Source organism: Staurois parvus, unplaced genomic scaffold (assembly GCF_062004578.1).
Source record: "Staurois parvus isolate SC_StPar_1 unplaced genomic scaffold, SC_StPar_1.0 ptg000136l, whole genome shotgun sequence".
Classification (NCBI taxonomy): domain Eukaryota; kingdom Metazoa; phylum Chordata; class Amphibia; order Anura; family Ranidae; genus Staurois; species Staurois parvus.
Genome location: NW_028317932.1, coordinates 5136151 through 5154669, shown reverse-complemented (window position 1 = coordinate 5154669; position 18519 = coordinate 5136151). Strand labels below are relative to the sequence as shown.

The following is an 18519-nucleotide window of genomic DNA, read 5'->3' as shown; positions in this document are numbered from 1 at the left end:
TAGTTCTATTACGAGAAGCCAGATTAAACTTTGCCAAAAAACATCTAAAAAAGCCAGACCAATTCTGGAAAAGCATTCTTTGGACAGATGAAACTAAGATTAATCTGTACCAGAATGACGGGAAGAAAAAAGTGTGGAGAAGGCTTGGAACCGCTCATGATCCAAAGCACACAACGTCATCTATAAAACATGGTGGAGGCAGTGTGATGGCATGAGCATGCAAGGCTTCCAGTGCACTGGGTCATTGGTGTTTATTGATGATGTGACAGAAGACAGACACAGCCAGAGGAATTCTGCAGTTTTCAGAGATATACTGTCAGCCCAGATTCAGCAAAGTTGACTGGATGGCGCTTCACGGTACAGATGGACAATGATTCAAAACACACTGCAAAAGCAACCCAGGGGCTTTTGAAGGAAAAGAAGTGGAATATTCTGCAATGGCCAAGTCAATCACCTGATCTCAACCCAATTGAGCATGCATTTCACTTGCTGAAGGCAAAACTAAAGGCAGAAAGACCCACAAACAAAGAACAACTTAGGGCAGCTGCAGTTAGAGCCTGTCAAAGCATCAGAAAGGAGGAAACCCAGTCTTTGGTAATGTCCATGGGTTCCAGACTTCAGGCAGTGATTGCCAGTAAAGGATTCTCAACAAAATATTAAAAATGAACATTTTATGTGTGATTATATTCATTTGTCCAGTTACATTTGAGCTTCTGAAAACAGAGGGACTGTGTATAAAAATGGTTGCAGTTCCTAAAATTTGTACTTGATATATTCAACCCCTTGAATTAAAGCTGAATGTCTGCACTTCAAATTCATTTGGATTGTTTCATTTTAATTTATTCTGGTGGCATACAGAGCCAAAAGTATGGAAATTGTGCCTGTGTCCAAATATATATGGACCTAACTAGGTATAAATACAACTAACTTTAAAACAAAATGTATTCATTTTTGAAGTCTAATAAATTGATTGTTAGATATTTATGTGAGAGATCAAGTTAATATAAACCATCATATTTGTGTGTGTTGCTGTATTGAAAGTTTTGTTTGTTCACATACCTTGTAATTATCGATGTTACTGGGGGCTGCCATATTTGATTCTCTTAGCTCACTGTTGACTAAAACAACACTTTACCATAATGATTTGTACCTAGGGACAATAGGCTTGATTTACAATCTAACATAATAAAGATAAACTTTTTTCATTATTTTCAAAGAGCGAGTTACCGTATTTTTCGCTCCATAAGACGCACCTAGGTTGTAGAGGCGAAAAACAAGAAAAAAAAATATTCTGAACCAATGGACTGCGGACACAGTACAGGAGATGACCAGAGACTGCGGACACAGTACAGGAGATGACCAGAGACTGCGGACACAGTACAGGAGATGACCATAGACTGCGGACACAGTACAGGAGATGACCAGAGACTGCGGACATACTACAGGAGATGACCAGAGACTGCGGACATACTACAGGAGATGACCAGAGACTGCGGACATACTACAGGAGATGACCAGAGGCTGCGGACACAGTACAGGAGATGACCAGAGACTGCGGACACAGTACAGGAGATGACCAGAGACTGCGGACACAGTACAGGAGATGACCAGAGACTGCGGACACAGTACAGGAGATGACCAGAGACTGCGGACACAGTACAGGAGATGACCAGAGACTGCGGACACAGTACAGGAGATGACCAGAGACTGCGGACACAGTACAGGAGATGACCAGAGACTGTGGACACAGTACAGGGAAAATACCAGGGACACAGTACAGATGACCAGCGACTGCAGACAGTGCAGGGAATAACCAGAGACTGCAGACAGTGCAGGGGATGACCAGAGACTGCTGACCTTTGGGGAGGGAGGGGGAGCGGGTACCTGAATTTGACAGGTACCCGCTCCCACTTCCGCAGAGTTGTCTTTCCCTCTTCTTCCCACGCCGGCTTCTGTGACAGCCGGGTGCCCACTGCGCATGCGCGAGAAGCGCTGCGCTTTGTGAATGGCCCGGCGCCTTCTGGGACCTGTCATGTGTCCCGGAAAACACTGGACCATTCACAAAGTGCAGCGCATGCGCAGTGGGCACCTGGCTGTCACAGAAGCCAGCGCGGGAAGACTGTGCAGGGCTGGAGCGAGGAACAGGTAAGGCCTTGCAGGAGAGAACAGCTGAGCGGCCTGCCTGGTATTCTGACACGGTGGAGGCAGAAATACCGGACCGGCCGCTTTATATTCGCTCCATAAGACGCACTGACATTTTTCCCCCCTTTTTTTGGGGGAAAAAAGTGCGTCTTATGGAGCGAAAAATACGGTATCTTTAGTTACGTCTAGTGGTGCACCGAAATGAAAATTCTGGTGCCGAAACTGATACCGAAAAATTCAGAATGCATGTGGCCGAAACCCGAAATCGAAATGTCTGCATATGTGGGGGAGGCTCCAATTTTGTTTTGTCTTTTCTTCCTACTTTCATGTATATTTTTATTTTTTTTAACTTATGATTTTATTGCTATCACATAGGGGACCAATAGACCCCTATGTGATAGCATATGAGTAACAGGTCCTCTTGTAGGGGGGAGGGGGTGGGGGGCAGTGTGTGCAAGGAGGGGGCAGGAGAGGAGCAGTGTATACAGTGAGGGAGCAGTGTATACAGAGAGGCTCACTCACTGGCTGTCACTATGGGATTTATTTAATAAAGCTGGAGAGTGCAAAATCAGACTCACTTCTGCATAGAAACCAATCAGCTTCCAGGTTTCATTGCCAAAGCTTCATTGAACAAGCTGAGGTTAGAAGCTGATTGGTTTCTATGCAGAAGGGAGTCTGATTTTGCACTCTCCAGCTTTAGTAAATAAACCCCTATATGTCAGTGCCGGTTTTTAAATGCAATTGCTGGCTTTTTTTTTTATTCTCTATAGTTTACAGAATTAGCTGTCACTTTCTCGGGAAATAAACTAAAAGGAAACTTTGTTTCTTTTAACTTAAAAGGACACTGTTTCTTTTAGATGGGGGGAAATTGACAGCTAATTCTGTGAGCTATAGTGAAGAAAAAAAAGCTGGTAATTACATTTAAAAGCCGGCACTGACATAGTGACAGCCAGTCACTGTATACACTTTTCTGCTCCTGCCTGTTTGTTTTTTCAAGAAAAATTTTCTATCTTGCTCCTTCGAAATTTCCTGTCACTGTGCGTGAAAATGAACATGAATTTTGACCCACTAATGATTAAAAAAACAAACGGACTTTCTTAGAACCTTCTTCTCTTTTCATTGAAAATTCTACCCATCTATGGACAGCTTTAGACTGGTGTTAAAGCTTTGTGAATTGAGCCTAATGTTACTAAAGGTAGGAGATAAGAAACAATTGCTGACATTTGATCTCTTCAGTTATTGAAAAGTAAAGATGTTCCATGAATCTATTTGTGTGTGTATATCCCACCTTAATCACAGATTTTATTTGAAAGGGTTGTTTCACCTTCAAAGATGGAGTCGTTTACTACCACTTTAAGAAAAACAAATAAAAAAAAAATACTCTGTGCAGCCAATATACACAATAGCATCCCTAAGCCGTTTTTGCAATGACAAAAGCCTGCCGGAAAACTGCAAATGCTCTACATGGCTCCGCTCTGTCATATTTCTTGGATGGCAGCCCTTAGGACAAGCATCCCCTGGAGCTAGAGCCCCACATGTACAGTGTGCTTTCCTTACTGACGGCTCTGAAGAGCTCAGTGGCTGTAATAGGAGAGCAAGAGAGAGTGCACTATGCATATGCAGTGATCACAGAGCTGCTGAGGTTGGCTTTGTACACTGTCTGTGCACCAAGCCCAGTTAACAGCTCAGTTAACAGTCATTAAGGGTGTATTGGTTATCTGAGGGTGATTTCTTTAGTCCTGTTTGAAAACAGCAGGAATAAATGCCCACCCTCTCCGGCTCTCTGTGCCCCCCTACTTGCAGTCGGTTCCAGTGATGCAGCTTCGGTCAAAGTCTTTGCTATTCAACACTTCCAAAGGTGTTGGATAACTTGTCCCCACTTTTCGTGGGTGGTAGGGAACAGTCATCTGACACTTTGGGAGCTTCTAAATGTGTAAGACACCGATGGATACTGCATTATTGGAGTCAATTGCACGTAACCCATGGCCACTGAAGAGCTGAGCATACTACCTCTTATGTTGCAGGGAGGCTTTGTTTTGTTTGAGTCCCCCTGTTGGGGGGACACATTGAACTTCGATGAGTGGTCTCTTTATTGATGGGGAAATTGTCTATTGGCAGGTTCGGAGAGTACCAGGGTCAAGTGGTCGGCTTCATAAAACCGAAGATGGAGGCTGGGAATGGAGTGATGATGAGTTGGATGAGGAGAGTGAGGAGGGGAAAGCAGCTGTTTTACAACTTAGGGTAATTGCAGGACTTCTCATTTGTAAAATCAATGTGTTTTCATTTATCAGTTTATTGTTGATTTCTAGTAATAAAGTCATTAGTCAGACTCAATCATAGTCTCATACGTGACTGCATTTTACATTACCTTGTAGATTTTTTTTAGCTTCTAAGTAGATAAGTATCTCTGAACAGACTTTTTATATCCAAATCCCAACCATGATGACTTCGCTGAACTTAATTGTAAGGGGTTTTTTTTGCCTTATTGCTTTTTCATTTATTGATTTTTAACACCAAAAAAAAAAAGAGGTAAACATGACAATGAGAAAAACATGACAATGAGAAAATGCACAATGCATACTCCATGCAATATTTAAAGTGTATCTAAACCCAAGAACAAAATGTAAAAGATTGCAGTTTACCAGTCTTTATATGTGGTGGCTGCATTTTTTCCCTGTCATTTTCCCTTTATTTTCACCTGGTGAGCCTGCTAGTAAGGCATTTCCTATCCTAGAGTGATAATACTCCGTCATTGTACTGTAGTATTAGAGGAGTGGAGTTGTCACCTGGACAGGGCTGATAACACTGCAAAGTGCACAGGACACTGGCTTTCTGCCAGGATCAACAGGTATATATTTGCACTTATTATACATATATATAACAAAACACTTTCAATTGTATATTTTACAGACCATAAGGAAGCGTTTAGTCCACTTTATGGTTTACATACACTTTAAACAGAAAAAGCCCTTAGTTCTGTGTAGGCTCTGTCCAAATATTCCGGAATTTACATGCAACTTCTCTTACCCTCTGGGGGTGAACTGAGTAGCAAGGGGGGTTAAAGGGGTTGGTAAATAAGTGTCCCTGTTGTTTTGCCCTGCAAAGTCAAAAACACAGGTTCAGTTTAACCTGTACATGTCAGATGTTTATGTGGCAGATTAGGATGTTTGCCCAGTGATAGAATGGTGTTTGCTTTAACTGATATCTAATGCTCTGCATTATACTAAATGGCTTGTGTTTATTTCTTTCAGTCTCCACGTGTGAAAGATTCTGTACAGAATTCTGAGGTGAGTAGTGCTGCTCTCCCCTCTCAGCACTAATGTAGGCTCGCTCTTCGGATATATAGTAGGATCCCCTCTTTTTGTTGGATTTTTCACATTTGTATATTAAAATCTGTCTGCTGTTTGGTATACAGTATACCCTATGTATATATGGACATATAATACAGTCCTTGGGTGACCATAAAAGCTTCAGTAAAGCAAGTGAAAATCCTGATTTTAAAGTAGGAGTAAACTCCGTTTGTTGTTTTGTACCCAGGGGCGGACTGACAACTCATGCAATAGGGCAATAGGGGATCATGGGGCCCCTGTGTCCTTGCCCAAACTAAAAAAAAGCCTATGAAAAAGGTACCAGGGGCATCTCATGGGGCCCCCTACTGACCCCAGGCCCTCGGGCAGTGCCCGAGTTTCCAAATGGTCAGTCCACCGCTGTTTGTACCTACAGGTAAGCCTATAATAAAGCTCACCTGTAAGTACAATAAATATCTCCTAGACATGCACCGTTTAGGAGATATTTACATGCGAAGCAGCGGGTAACACCACTGGCAGAATCACACCGCGCTCTCAGTGGACAGCATGCCGTCCATTGAGAGAAATGTGCCGTGGCCATAACTCCCGTACGCATGTGTGGGTGTGACGTCATCGTGTTTCTGCAGTTGAAGCGGCCACAGCCCATGAACCCGGAAGGAAGACCCCGTGAAGACGGATTCCCTGTCAGCAGTGAGAGGGTGCTGATGGAAGGATCCGTTTCACAGGTAAGTCTGTCACAATGTGCTAGTATGCGATGCAGTTTTTTTCTTTTCTTTTTTTTATGTGGTTTACTACTGCTTTTAAGCATTGAGTCATTGAGTCATTTTTGGCAATCTGAGCATTAATTACCAAGCAGAGTGTTATAATTGACACCCACAATGTAGGGACACAAGGATCAATTATCCAACTTATTGATAACTTTACTTGCCAGTTGGGTAAGAGGTCTCTATGCAGGTGTATGTGGGGGGGAATAAGTACTTGCACATGTCCTGATGTTACACTGATCTGCATCAGTTATTTTAGAATTATGTGCTCACTTAAAGTGACCCTGTCAGCAAAAAAGTACAGGGGTGCCATTGCTGGCCTCCTGATAAAGCTACATTTTGGATTTTGCTTCTGTCAATCACAGCCAGTGAGGAGTGAGTGGGGGCGGGGCTGAACCACACTCTGTGTGCCTTATGCACAAAACCATTGCACAGACAGGTAAGTATGACATGTTTGTTTAAAAAAAAAAAAAAAAAAAAAAACTGAAACTTTAGTATCACTTTGACTGGCTTTGGACCATATTGCCCTTAGATTTAGGTTTGCTTGCTGTTATGATTAAAGCGAAAGTAAACTTTCTTTTTAAACCTTTCCCTATATAAACGTTCAACGTACATGATATCTATACTTGTATGGTTGTGCCCCATTGAAAAGTTTCCTTTATTTATTTAGGAGCTGTCATAAAGCTGTGCAGTTTGCCTATTCGTTTCCATATTTGTGAGACTCAAGTCCCTGCATTAGTGCTTGCATCACATCTATGCAATGTTTTGGAAAGGTGCAGGAACTTTTTATATGCAGCATAGTGCATTTTGGCTGCATAGACTTATTTATTTATTTCAGGTACTTATATAGCACCGTCAATTTATGCAGCGCTTTATATATATATATATATATATATATATATATATATTGTACATTCACATCAGTCCCTAACCCTCAAGGGGTGTACAATCTAAGGTCCCTAACTCACATTCATACATACACATAATAGGGACAATTTAGACAGGAGCCAATTCACCTACCAGCATGTCTTTGGTGTGTGGGAGGAAACCGGAGTACCCGGAGGAAACCCATGCAGGCACAGGGAGAACATGTAAATTCCAGGCAGGTGGTGCCATGGCTGGAATTTGAACCAACGACCCTTGTACTGCCAGGCGGAAGTGCTAACCATTTAGCCACTATGCCACCCAACTTCAATGAAATTGCATCAAAAATGCATATACATGCATTTTTGATGCATTATTGCTGCATTTTCCTGCTTGAAAACACACCTCCTCCTACTAGCATCAACACACAGCCTGCCATTGAGCAAAACCTGCATAAAAAAACACACTGCACAAGAGCATTAACCATACATGCATAGATGTGAACTTAAAGGATAAGCTCACCTTTTGGACAAAAATAATAAATGCACATTTTTTTGCAGGTAAAAAAAATGTGCATTTATTATTTTTGCCCAAAGGAGCCTGGAAAGCATTGCAACAGCAATCAGATCGCTGATGCCATGCAGGTCTCCTGCAGACCTGTCAGAATATCTGATTGCTGTACGGGATGTACGGTCAAGCAGGTATACTGACAGGAAGCTTCAATGAACTACCACGGTGCTCCACAGCGCCCTGGTAGTTCATTGAAAACTACAAGCCTATAGCCACTAAGGCTGTCTGGACTTGTAGGCACTTATTCACAGAACACTGCCCCGCATGGCCAAGCGGTTTTCAAATCTGACATATAGTATGGGGAAAATTATCCCCGTATCATCTGTCGGAGGGAGGGGGCTGCAAGTATGGGAACATGTTACATGTTCCACCCTAAAAACAGGAGGCACATGTAGCATGTTCCAAAGGTGAACTTATCCTTTAACCTATGTTGTGGATATTAGAATGTGAACGTCCCTGAGGGCAGTGACTGAGAAGTGTGGCTCTATGGTTTGTAAACACTGCATGTTATGTCCTACAGTCATGGCCGAAATTGTTGGCACCCTTGATATTTTTCCTGAAAATCAAGTATTTCACACAAAAAAGGTATTGCATTAACACATGTTTTGCTATACACATGTTTATTCCCTTTGTATGTATTGGAACAAATATAAAACAGAGGCAGAAAAGCAAATATGACATAATGTCACACAAAACCCCAAAAATGGGCTGGACAAAAGTATTGGCACCCTTAACTTAATATTTGGTTGCACACCCTTTGGAAAACATAACTGAAATCAGTCGCTTCCTATAACCATCAATAAGCTTCTGACACCTCTCACCCGGAATTTTGGACCACTCTTCCTTTGCAAACAGCTCCAGGTCTCTCTTATTGGAAGGACACCTTTTCCCAACAGCAATTTTAAGATCTCTCCACAGGTGTTCAATGGGATTTAGATCTGGGCTCATTGCTGGCCACTTCAGAACTCTCCAGCGCTTCTTTGCCATCCATTTCTGAGTGCTTTTTGACGTATGTTTGGGGTCATTGTCCTGCTGGAAGACCCAGGATCTTGGACGCAAACCCAGCTTTCTGACACTGGGCCCTACAGTGCGACCCAAAATCCTTTGGTAATCCTCAGATTTCATGATGCCTTGCACACAGTCAAGGCACCCAGTGCCAGAGGCAGCAAAACAACCCCAAAACATCATTGAACCTCCACCATATTTTACCGTAGGTACTGTGTTTTGTTCTTTGTAGGCCTCATTCCGTTTTCGGTAAACAGTAGAATGATGTGCTTTACCGAAAAGCTCTATCTTGGTCTCATCTGTCCACAAGACGTTTTCCCAGAAGGCTTTTGGCTTACTCAAGTACATTTTGGCAAACTGTAGTCTTGCTTTTTTATGTCTCTGTGTCAGCAGTGGGGTCCTCCTGGGTCTCCTGCCATAGCGTTTCATTTCATTTAAATGTCGACGGATAGTTCGCGCTGACACTGATGCTCCCTGAGCCTGCAGGACAGCTTGAATGTCTTTGGAACATGTTTGGGGCTGCTTATCCACCATCCGGACTATTCTGCGTTGCAATCTTTCATCAATTTTCCTCATCCGTCCACGACCAGGGAGATTAGCTACAGTGCCATGGGTTGCAAACTTCTTGATAATGTTGCGCACTGTGGACAAAGGCAAATCTAGTTCTCTGGAGATGGACTTGTAACCTTGAGATTGTTGATATTTTGCCACAATTTTGGTTCTCAGGTCCTCAGACAGTTCTCGTCTCCTCTTTCTGTTGTCCATGCTTAGTGTGGCACAGACAGACACACAATGCAAAGGTTAAGTGAACGTCTCTCCTTTTTATCTGCTTTCAGGTGTGATTTCTATATTGCCCACACCTGTTACTTGCCCCAGGTGAGTTTACAGGAGCATCACATGCTTGTAACATTCTTATTTATCCGCAGTTGTGAAAGGGTGCCAATACTTTTGTCCAGCCCATTTTTGGAGGTTTGTGTGACATTATGTCGAATTTGCTTTCTTTCCTCCCTTTTTTTGTTTTGTCCCAATACACACAAAGGGAATAAACATGTGTATAGCAAAACATGTGTTAATGCAATACGTTTCGTGAGAAATACATGATTTCCTGGAGAAATATCAAGGGTGCCAACAATTTCGGCCATGACTGTATATAAACCTGTATTAGTGTGTGAATTACATATAGTCAGTTTTTCTATTGGAATGCTTGCACCCTTTTCAAGAAGCAACTTATTTGGGCTCAAAGTAAGCAGCTGGGTGTTGGGTTAGTGTAAATGTGCTGTTATGAAAAGCATAAAGTTAGTATTAATTCTTCATTAAATCTGCCTGTATTTGTATTTAGCTGTTTCCTGGAACAGAGCCAGGCTCAGCCTATCTCCAGACTCCAGCACAGCCCACAGCCAATCTACCTCAGTCATCTGGCCAAGCTCCGCCTTCCCAAGTGTCTGTCCCTGTGCCATCTACTGGACTGGTAAATAAGCAATCATACATCATACACTAGCTGGAAGGACAGTTTTTCTTTTAGGTGAAACTAGACATACCGAGACTATTGTGCACATTTACAAGGAAACCCTACTGATTTGTGTTCAGTTCTATTTTTTTTTTAAGTTTTTACATGTTTTAATAAATGCAGAATATCTGTATATAAACATGTACAGTGGATATAGAAAGGAATCACCCCCTTTAAAATAATCACATTTTGTTGCTCTGCAGCCTGAAATGAGGGTTTTATCCATATGTATTTACTCAGTGAAACTTATAACATCAAAGAGAAAGATATAATACCAACATGTCAGGTAAAAAAAAAATTCAAAAACAGAATCACTGAGTTGGAAAAAGGATCATCCCCCTTGTGTCAGTATTTTGTTGAACCACCTATTGCTTTAATTCCAGCCTTTAGTCTGTTGGGATATGTTTCTACTAAGTTTGCACATCTAGACTTTGCAACATCTGTCCACTCTTCTTTGCAGAACTGCTCAAGTTCAGTTAAATTTGATGGTGACCATTTGTGGACTGCAGTTTTCAAGTCATTACAGTTGTTTTTTTTCAGTGGGGTTTAAGTCTGGGCTCTGAATAGGCCATACAAGGACATTCACCCTTTTCTCCTTCAACCACTGTGTTGTCATTTTTGCTGTGTGTTTTGGGTCATTGTCATGTTGGAAGGTAAACCTTCTTCCCATTGATAACTTTCTGACAGAGAGCAGCAGATTTTCATCAAGAATTTGAAGATATTTTGCCCCAGCCATTTTTCCTTTTGTCCTTCTATTGAAGTTCTCCAGTCCCTGCTGCAGAGATACACCCCTGTAACAGGATATTACCACCTCCATGCTTTACTGTAGGAATGGTGTTGTTTGGATGGTGAGCTGTATTGGATTTCCGGCAGACATATCGTTAAATGTTGAGGCCAAATAATTCAATTTTAGTCTCATCTGACCATAACACCTTTTTCCATTTGGCCTCGGAATCTTCAAGGTGCGTTTTGGCAAAGCTCAGTCATGACTGCATGTGGCCTTTCTTGAGTGTCTTTTTTCTTGCAACCCTCTCATACATGCCACATTTCTGGAGAATTTGTGATATTGTCACATGCACACAATGACCACTCTTTGTCATCAATTCCTGAAATTACTTCACAGATGCTGTAGGCCTCTTGTAGCCTCTCTGACCAGTTTCCTCCTAGCTCTTCCATCTAGTTTGGAGCAACGTCCTGATCCAGGGAGGGCCTGTATTGTATCAAATACCTTCCACATCTTAAAAATAGACTTCACTGTGCTTCTAGGTATTGATAAAGCCTTTGAATGTTTTTTCTGTATACATCTCCTGACTTGTGCCTGTCCACAACTTTATACTGGATATCTTTTGACAGTTCCTTGCCACCCATAGTTAATTGTTTGCTTCAGTTGCACTATCAGGGACTGAAATGCTTTAGGAAAGCTCTTTTCATGCTGAGCTAATCAAAATGACCACAGCTGATCACAGTTGAAAGTCAAATAGCTTTGTGTGCCACTGAGAAGGTGATTAGCTACACCTGATTAAGTTTACAAATCACTTTTAGGATGGTGTGATCCTTTTTACAACTCGGTAATTCTGTTTTTGAAATTTTTTTTTTTAATTCTGACATATCCGTGTAAAATCTTTCACTTGGATGTTATAAGTTGCACTTATTAAATACAGCTGGATAAAAGAAAAACTAGAATCAAAAATTATAATGTGTCCTTAAGTTAAAAAAAAACAAAACATTTGCTGTAAGGGAGCTGTCGGTATAAGTATACATAAAGTCCTGAGACTTTATTGAATTGCAAACTATCACTTTGCTTTATTACTGGATATTAATTTTTTGGAACTTCCCTTACTGTATCGGTGGCTTCCATAACAGGCATTTACCAAAAAATGTGGGGGCGCTGTACTATAACTGGAGCACTCAGAATCTGGTGCAGCTGTGCATGGTAGCCAATCAGCATCCAACTTGATCAATTAAGCATTGAGAATAAACATGGATGGTGATTGACTTCCATGCAGAGCTGCACCAGATTGTGTTGCGGTTGCCATTTTGATAGAGAAAAGAGGGCTTTGCTTTCTCATGTCAGAGCTGCCCCCTGATGACTTGTGATCTGATTCCTAGCAGGGAAATATTCAAAAAGCAGCAGGATAGATGCAGAAAGAACACATCCACAGAATGGATAAAGCAGAAGCAGGGCAATCCTTGTTCTGCAGGTCCTCGGATGCAATTTCACTCCAGCAAGTCAAACCGTGAACAGCACAGAAGTGAGATCACCAAATATTGCTCCAAATCTCATGAGACTAGCAGTCACAGATGCATTGTCTTAGATGATCTCACACTACAGATATACAGCTATTAGAATTTAGGCACAAAAAGAGCACTGCTAATTTATTAGGAAAAATTCAAGACAAAATATGTATTGTTAGGGTATTGCTTAGGAACAATTATTATTATACAGGATTTATATAGCTCCAACAGTCTGCGCAGCACTTTACAAAATAAGGGTAGACATTACAGTTACAATACAATTTTGTATAAAAGGAAACAGGGCCCTGCTTGTTAGAGTAGCAATTCTGGATGTTCACTATAAGATGGCACATCATCACTTTTTGAGTTCAGGCCCACTTTGTCCTTTGTAATTCGAATGTAAATTAAAGATTGCATACGTAGTGCCTCAATTATGTAATGCTTCTATGTCAATTGATAAGCTAACAAAAACCACTGCCAGCAAAATATTAATTGGGCTCTCTATACCCCTACAAACACTAAAAAAATTGAGATGGGGGAGGGGGTGTGACTGGTAATTCTGTCTGATAGGTTGCTGTCTTCCTTAGCCCTCAGTTGTGTATCCCTCTTTCTTTAACTGCTCACAATGCTCGGTACACTAATTTTTTTTTCTGGTTCCAAAGCAATGGCTTTCCAAGAAAGTGTATTTTATAATTGTACAAAAGCAAACTAAAATATCAAACAGTACTGCAGGTGACATCTCTTATGGCTTATACCTCCCAGTCTCAGCAATCCTGAGCCTTTTGAGAAGCTGTATCGTATTATACTGTACAGTGTATTGGCCTTCTCATGTTTGTTTTTTGTTTTGTTTTTTCTTTTTTTTTTAATTTGAACCTTTAGAATCACATTAAAGCAGAATGAATAGTGGCACAAATACTCACCTATGCTCTAACAGTCCGACACCCACGAGGTCCCTCGCCAGTGATGGTTCCTTCTCCCCGGCTGCAGCCGGGTGCTGACTTTTGACTGTCTTGTTTGGCCAGTGCAGGATGACATCACTCCCGCAAATTTACGGGAGTCCTTTGTCCCAGCACCCTGGAATTGTACCGGAAATGTAAACAGAGCTGCAGTACATTCTGCTAAGAATTGCAAACAGGCATGTAAGTTTATTTTATTGCAGAAGAGATACTACGTGTCTCTTCTGCAATGAAGAGCCCGCCTGTTAACAATTTATTTGTTGTATTCAGTTCCACTAAGACTGGATGGACAGAAATACAAATCCCTCAGCAGGTACAACAGTTCTCATATATGAACTTTGTGTATTTTGTGTTTTGCCCAGAGTTCAGATGTGTCTGCTTTGTGTAATGTAACATTTTTAAGTAAATGTGTTTTGTTTAACCTCTGCAGGCTACAGCTCCTGTGCCTCCCACGTCAGAAGAAGCAAAAGTTATCAGTTTAGTATTACGATTAAGGTAATCTCTGTTTTAAGCTATCAGCTGTATACTGGCATGGGCACAGCAGAAGGCTTGCTAACCTGTGACATACTTGGATGATTCAAACTCCGTGTATGAAGAGAGAATACTGTATATAAGCAAAGATTATTGTCAATGTTGTTGATTGATTCAGAGATATAGCTGGTTGAAGTTATAAGTATATTGCAAATTGTTGCTATAAAACCTGAGCTTGGCTTTGCCCTTCCTACCTCTTACAAGCCTTTCCTGTGGTCTGTAAAAAGGCAGGCTCACTGGCCTGTAGTGAAGATTGGTAAATAGGGTGAGGATAGTTGGGACCTTACACCATAAGGACACACCTTTGTGGATAATTGACCGTCGCACCTATATGAATATGTTGGACATGCTTTCTAAAACCATGGGCTTTAATATAGCGTTGTACCCCTCAGCCTCCTCTGTTCTGGGTAGGCTTTCCACAAGATTATGGAGGGTGTCTGGGGAACTTGTGCCACTTCAGCCATAAGAGCATTTGTGAAGTCGTGTACTGATGTTATGGTCCTGGATTTGTGCACAGGGGTACAGTTATGCTGGACCAGAAAAGAGCCTTCCGCAAACCGATGCCTTATGGTTGGATGCCCAAAATTGTATACAATGTGTTTGTATGATGTATTCTTTACTGGAAACAGTAATGTGGAGGAGTGAGCACATATTTTTGGCCATATAGGTGGTTATGATGGTGAGGTGAGCATAGAATTTGGTCATATACTCTATAACTTCAGCAGGCTCCTTGTTGGAATCCCATAATCAACTGACATGACGTTTTCACTGAACAAAACCTCTGCGTATACATCTTTTTTTATCGTACATCCTGAGACACAGAGCAGGCTATTCCCATGTGGGTTATATGCCACCTTTAATAAATGGACACTGGGCGACCAATCAAACAGGAAATCCTCCACCAAATAACCTGTCCTACACAGGATGTACTTCAGTTTTTTGCCAGTGTCTGTAAGGTGGATGGTCACTGATGTGTTGCATGTGCCCTTGGAGCATACCTGAATGTTCAGAACAGTTCTATTGAGAATCGGAGATGTCAGTCAGATCCATTCGAAAAGCTGTTAACCAAACTGGATGGTACCTGAGCCTCACTGGATAAGGAGAAGAATCCTTGGGGTTTTGCCTGTAATGCATCCTTTCGTTGCAAGACCCCGTGTAACGGAGCCCTGTGCAGTAGATGACTGCCCAAGGCTTTTTCCTGCGGGGTGCTGTACAGGTCTAAGGGAGTGAACCCCAGAAAAACATAGTGAGACCGAGTCCTTGAAGGCCAACATGACAAAGTCTACTGTGATGGGTGAAGGTTGGTCCCTGGCTGAACTCAGAGGCCTGCGGCGGGATTGGTGAATTGACCTGAATTTTTTCTGAAAAAGAATAATTTTGTTTCTTATGTGTCTGAAGGCTGGCTACCAGGGGGAGCTCACTTATAGTCAGTTCTGTTTACTGCATGTGCCTGCATACGATGTCCTTATCTGGGCCACTAGAGGGAGCCTCTACTGGCTAAAGCTCAGGTGTCAAGCTGGTGGCCCTCCAGCTGTTGGCAAAAAAGGATTTTTTTTTTTGTGTGCCATTTGGGCTGGCAATGGCCCCTCGAGTGTTTTTACAAAGGTTCTTGCTCCTGTGTTGGGGCTGCTCAGAACTCGAGTCGCTTTTAGGTTATCCGGACAATCTACTGCTCAGGGTTCAGTCTGTTCCAGGCTTGAAACAAAATGTGGATCTTGGGGTTCAAGGGTCTTCTTGAGAATGACGGCACAAATCAGAAAATCATATTCTTTGTTTTGCCAGAAGGGCCCAGGAAGGGGCAGGAGGCATCCAAAGCAACTATTTCTCATTGGATACACCAGTTAATCATTCAAGCCTATGGTTTGAAAGGTAAGGTCCCACACTTTTGGGTGAGTGAGCACTCTACCAGAGTGTGGGGGGGCATCTTGGGCTATCTGCGATCAGGGATCAGTTGCTCAGGTTTGCAAGACCGTGACATGGTCTTCAGTTCATGCATTCACAAGGTTTTACTAAGTGGATGTCAGAGCTGCGGAGAATTCTTCCTTTGTTCACAGCAAATTACGAACGGCTGAGTAAGTCCTTTGGGATTAATGGAGGTGGTTATTATGGTGCTGCTCACCTTTCAGATTTTTTATTGCTTTAGGACATCCCAAATAGTCATGAATAGCTTCTGTGTCCTGTGATATACCATAAAGAAATCTAGAATTTTTGTACATACTTACCTGTAAAATCCATTTCTTGGAGTACATAGCAGGACACAGAGGTCCCTCCCCTGTTTCTGGAATTTCATTGCTTGCTACAAAACTGAAGTACTTCGTGTGTGTGCGTGTGTGTGTGTGTGTGTGTGTGTGTGTGTGTGTGTGTGTGTGTGTGTGTGTGTGTGTGTGTGTGTGTGTGTGTGTGGGGGGGGGGGGGGCGGGGGGGTTATGTGGGGGGGGGGGGGGGGGGGGGCGGGGGGGTTATGTGGGGGAGGAATTCCTGTTTGATTGGTCACCCAGTGTCCATTCACCTATAGGTAATATATAACCCACATAATCATGAATAGCCTGATCTGTGTCCCATGATGTACTTCAAAAAATGGATTTTACAGGTAAGGAAGTAGAAAAAAATCAAATTTTTCATCATATCCTGTTTGTATCAGGTTTGGTTTAAACAGCTGTCACCACCTCCAGTGTAATCTCTTTACAGAAGAACAAAAGAACATGTTCTGTAATACATCAAATGATTTCTGCTGCTCACACTCTGTGTTCCTGCATGTAACCAAACAAAAAAGTATTATACAGATAGTACCACACACTAATATGTACATGCCAACTGTATCACACTTTACTCAGTAATCTATACTCTCCAATATACCACACTCCCAGTGATAAAATGTGATAATATCCTCCCAAAAATTGTGTTTGTTATATGAATAGAATATCATAAACGGAGTCCCAGTTGAAAAGTTAATGTTCATATAATATCCACACAGTTCCTGTGTCTGTGCCTTTAGTTTATACTTCATTCATGAAGTTTCTTATCCATGTTTTTACTATCCACCATATATAGTGCTTTTTCCCTTTAAGGTGGGGTGCCCATACAAGGAATGGTGTTTCCTTCAATGGTATCTGGGTAGCAGTTAATCCATCTCCATACTAGGCTATCTTCCACATAATGCATATAGAAAGCTCAAAAAATAAGGGTATACAGTGGACAAAATTATCTGATCCCCTGCAGATTTTGTACGTTTGCCCACTTACAGAGAAATGAAGGTTCTATAATTTTTTTATCCCTCCATAAATTTTCTATAGAATCAAGGTCTGGAGACTGGCTAGGCCTCTCCATGACCTTAATGTGCTTCTTCTTGAGCCACTCCTTTGTTGCCTTGGTGGTATGTTTTGGGTCATTGTCATGCTGGAAGACCCATCTTCCATGTATTGGCTGAGGGAAGAAGGTTCTCATCCAAGATTCTACAATACATGGCCCCATCCATTGGCCCCTCAATGCGGCAAAGTTGGCCTGTACCTTTAGCAAAGAAACAGCCCCAAAGCTAATGTTTCCACCTCCATGCTTGACGGTAGGGATTGTGTTCTTTGGGTCATAGTCAGCATTTTTTTCCTCCAAACACGGCGAGTCAAGTTAGTGCCAAAGAGCTCAATTTAGGTCTCATCTTACCACAGCACGTTCTCCCAATCCTTCTCTGAATCATTTAGATGTTCATTGGCAAAACATCAGATGGGCCTGTACGTGTGCCTTCTCCATGACAGCATATTTTGTTACCAATGGTTTGTTTGGTAACTGTGGTCCCAACTGCCCTGAGATCATTCACAAGCTCCTCCCATGTAGTTCTGGGCTGATCCCTCACTTTTCTTATGATCATCCTTACTCCTTGCATGGAGCTCCAGACCAAGGGCGGTTGATGGTTCTTTTGTATTTCTTCCATTTGTGAATAATCTCTCTAACAGTTGTCTCCCTCTCACCAAACCTTTTGCTGATGGTCTTGTAGCCCATTCTAGCCTTGTGTAGGTCTACAATCTTGTCCCTGACGTCCTTAGACAGCTCTTTGGTCTTGCCTATTTTGGTGACATTTGAATGGAAGAAAGAGATTCTGTGGACAGGTGTCTTTTATACACATAAGGAGTTGTCATTAGGAGAACCTTCTTAAATTGACAGGACTAATCTTTGTACAACATAGCCACATGTGTTCTGTGTAGCACATAGCCAGTCTGTGGGAGCCAGAATTATTGTTGGTAGGGGAGCAAATACTTATTTTACTTACTGAGCTGCAACTAAATATTTGAATTGTTTTTTCTGGATTTTTGGTTGATATTTTGTTTCTATCATTTAAAATACACCTATGATAAAAATTATAGACTTACAAAATCTGCAGGAAATCAAATAATTATTTTCCCCACTGTAGGTGTAATTTAAATGACAGAGACAGAGTATCAACCAAAAATCCAGAATAAAACACATGATACAAATGTTATAAATTGAGTTGCAGTTCAGTGACAAAATAAGTATTTGATCCCCTACCAACCAACAATAATTCTGGCTCCAACAGGCTTGCTATATGCTCATGTCGTACACAGATTAGTCTTGCCAATTTAAGAAGGTGCTCCTAAGGACAACTCGTTGTGTATAAAAGACACCTG

The 18519-nt window shown here is 41.8% G+C and overlaps 1 protein-coding gene across 2 annotated transcripts in view; it reads left to right on the top strand.

Annotated features, from left to right (window-relative positions):
• The window catches only part of OXSR1 (oxidative stress responsive kinase 1), a 162980-nt gene that overhangs the window by 135142 nt on the left and 9319 nt on the right, over window positions 1–18519 (top strand). Inside the window, exons 11-15 of one of the 2 annotated variants that reach the window (XM_089673142.1) lie at window positions 4261–4383; window positions 5394–5429; window positions 6077–6175; window positions 9993–10121; window positions 13782–13846. In XM_089673142.1, coding sequence (XP_089529268.1) covers window positions 4261–4383; window positions 5394–5429; window positions 6077–6175; window positions 9993–10121; window positions 13782–13846 — 452 coding nt within the window. The remainder of the gene's footprint in view (window positions 1–4260; window positions 4384–5393; window positions 5430–6076; window positions 6176–9992; window positions 10122–13781; window positions 13847–18519) is intronic. The other variant, XM_089673143.1, reaches the window with a different exon arrangement.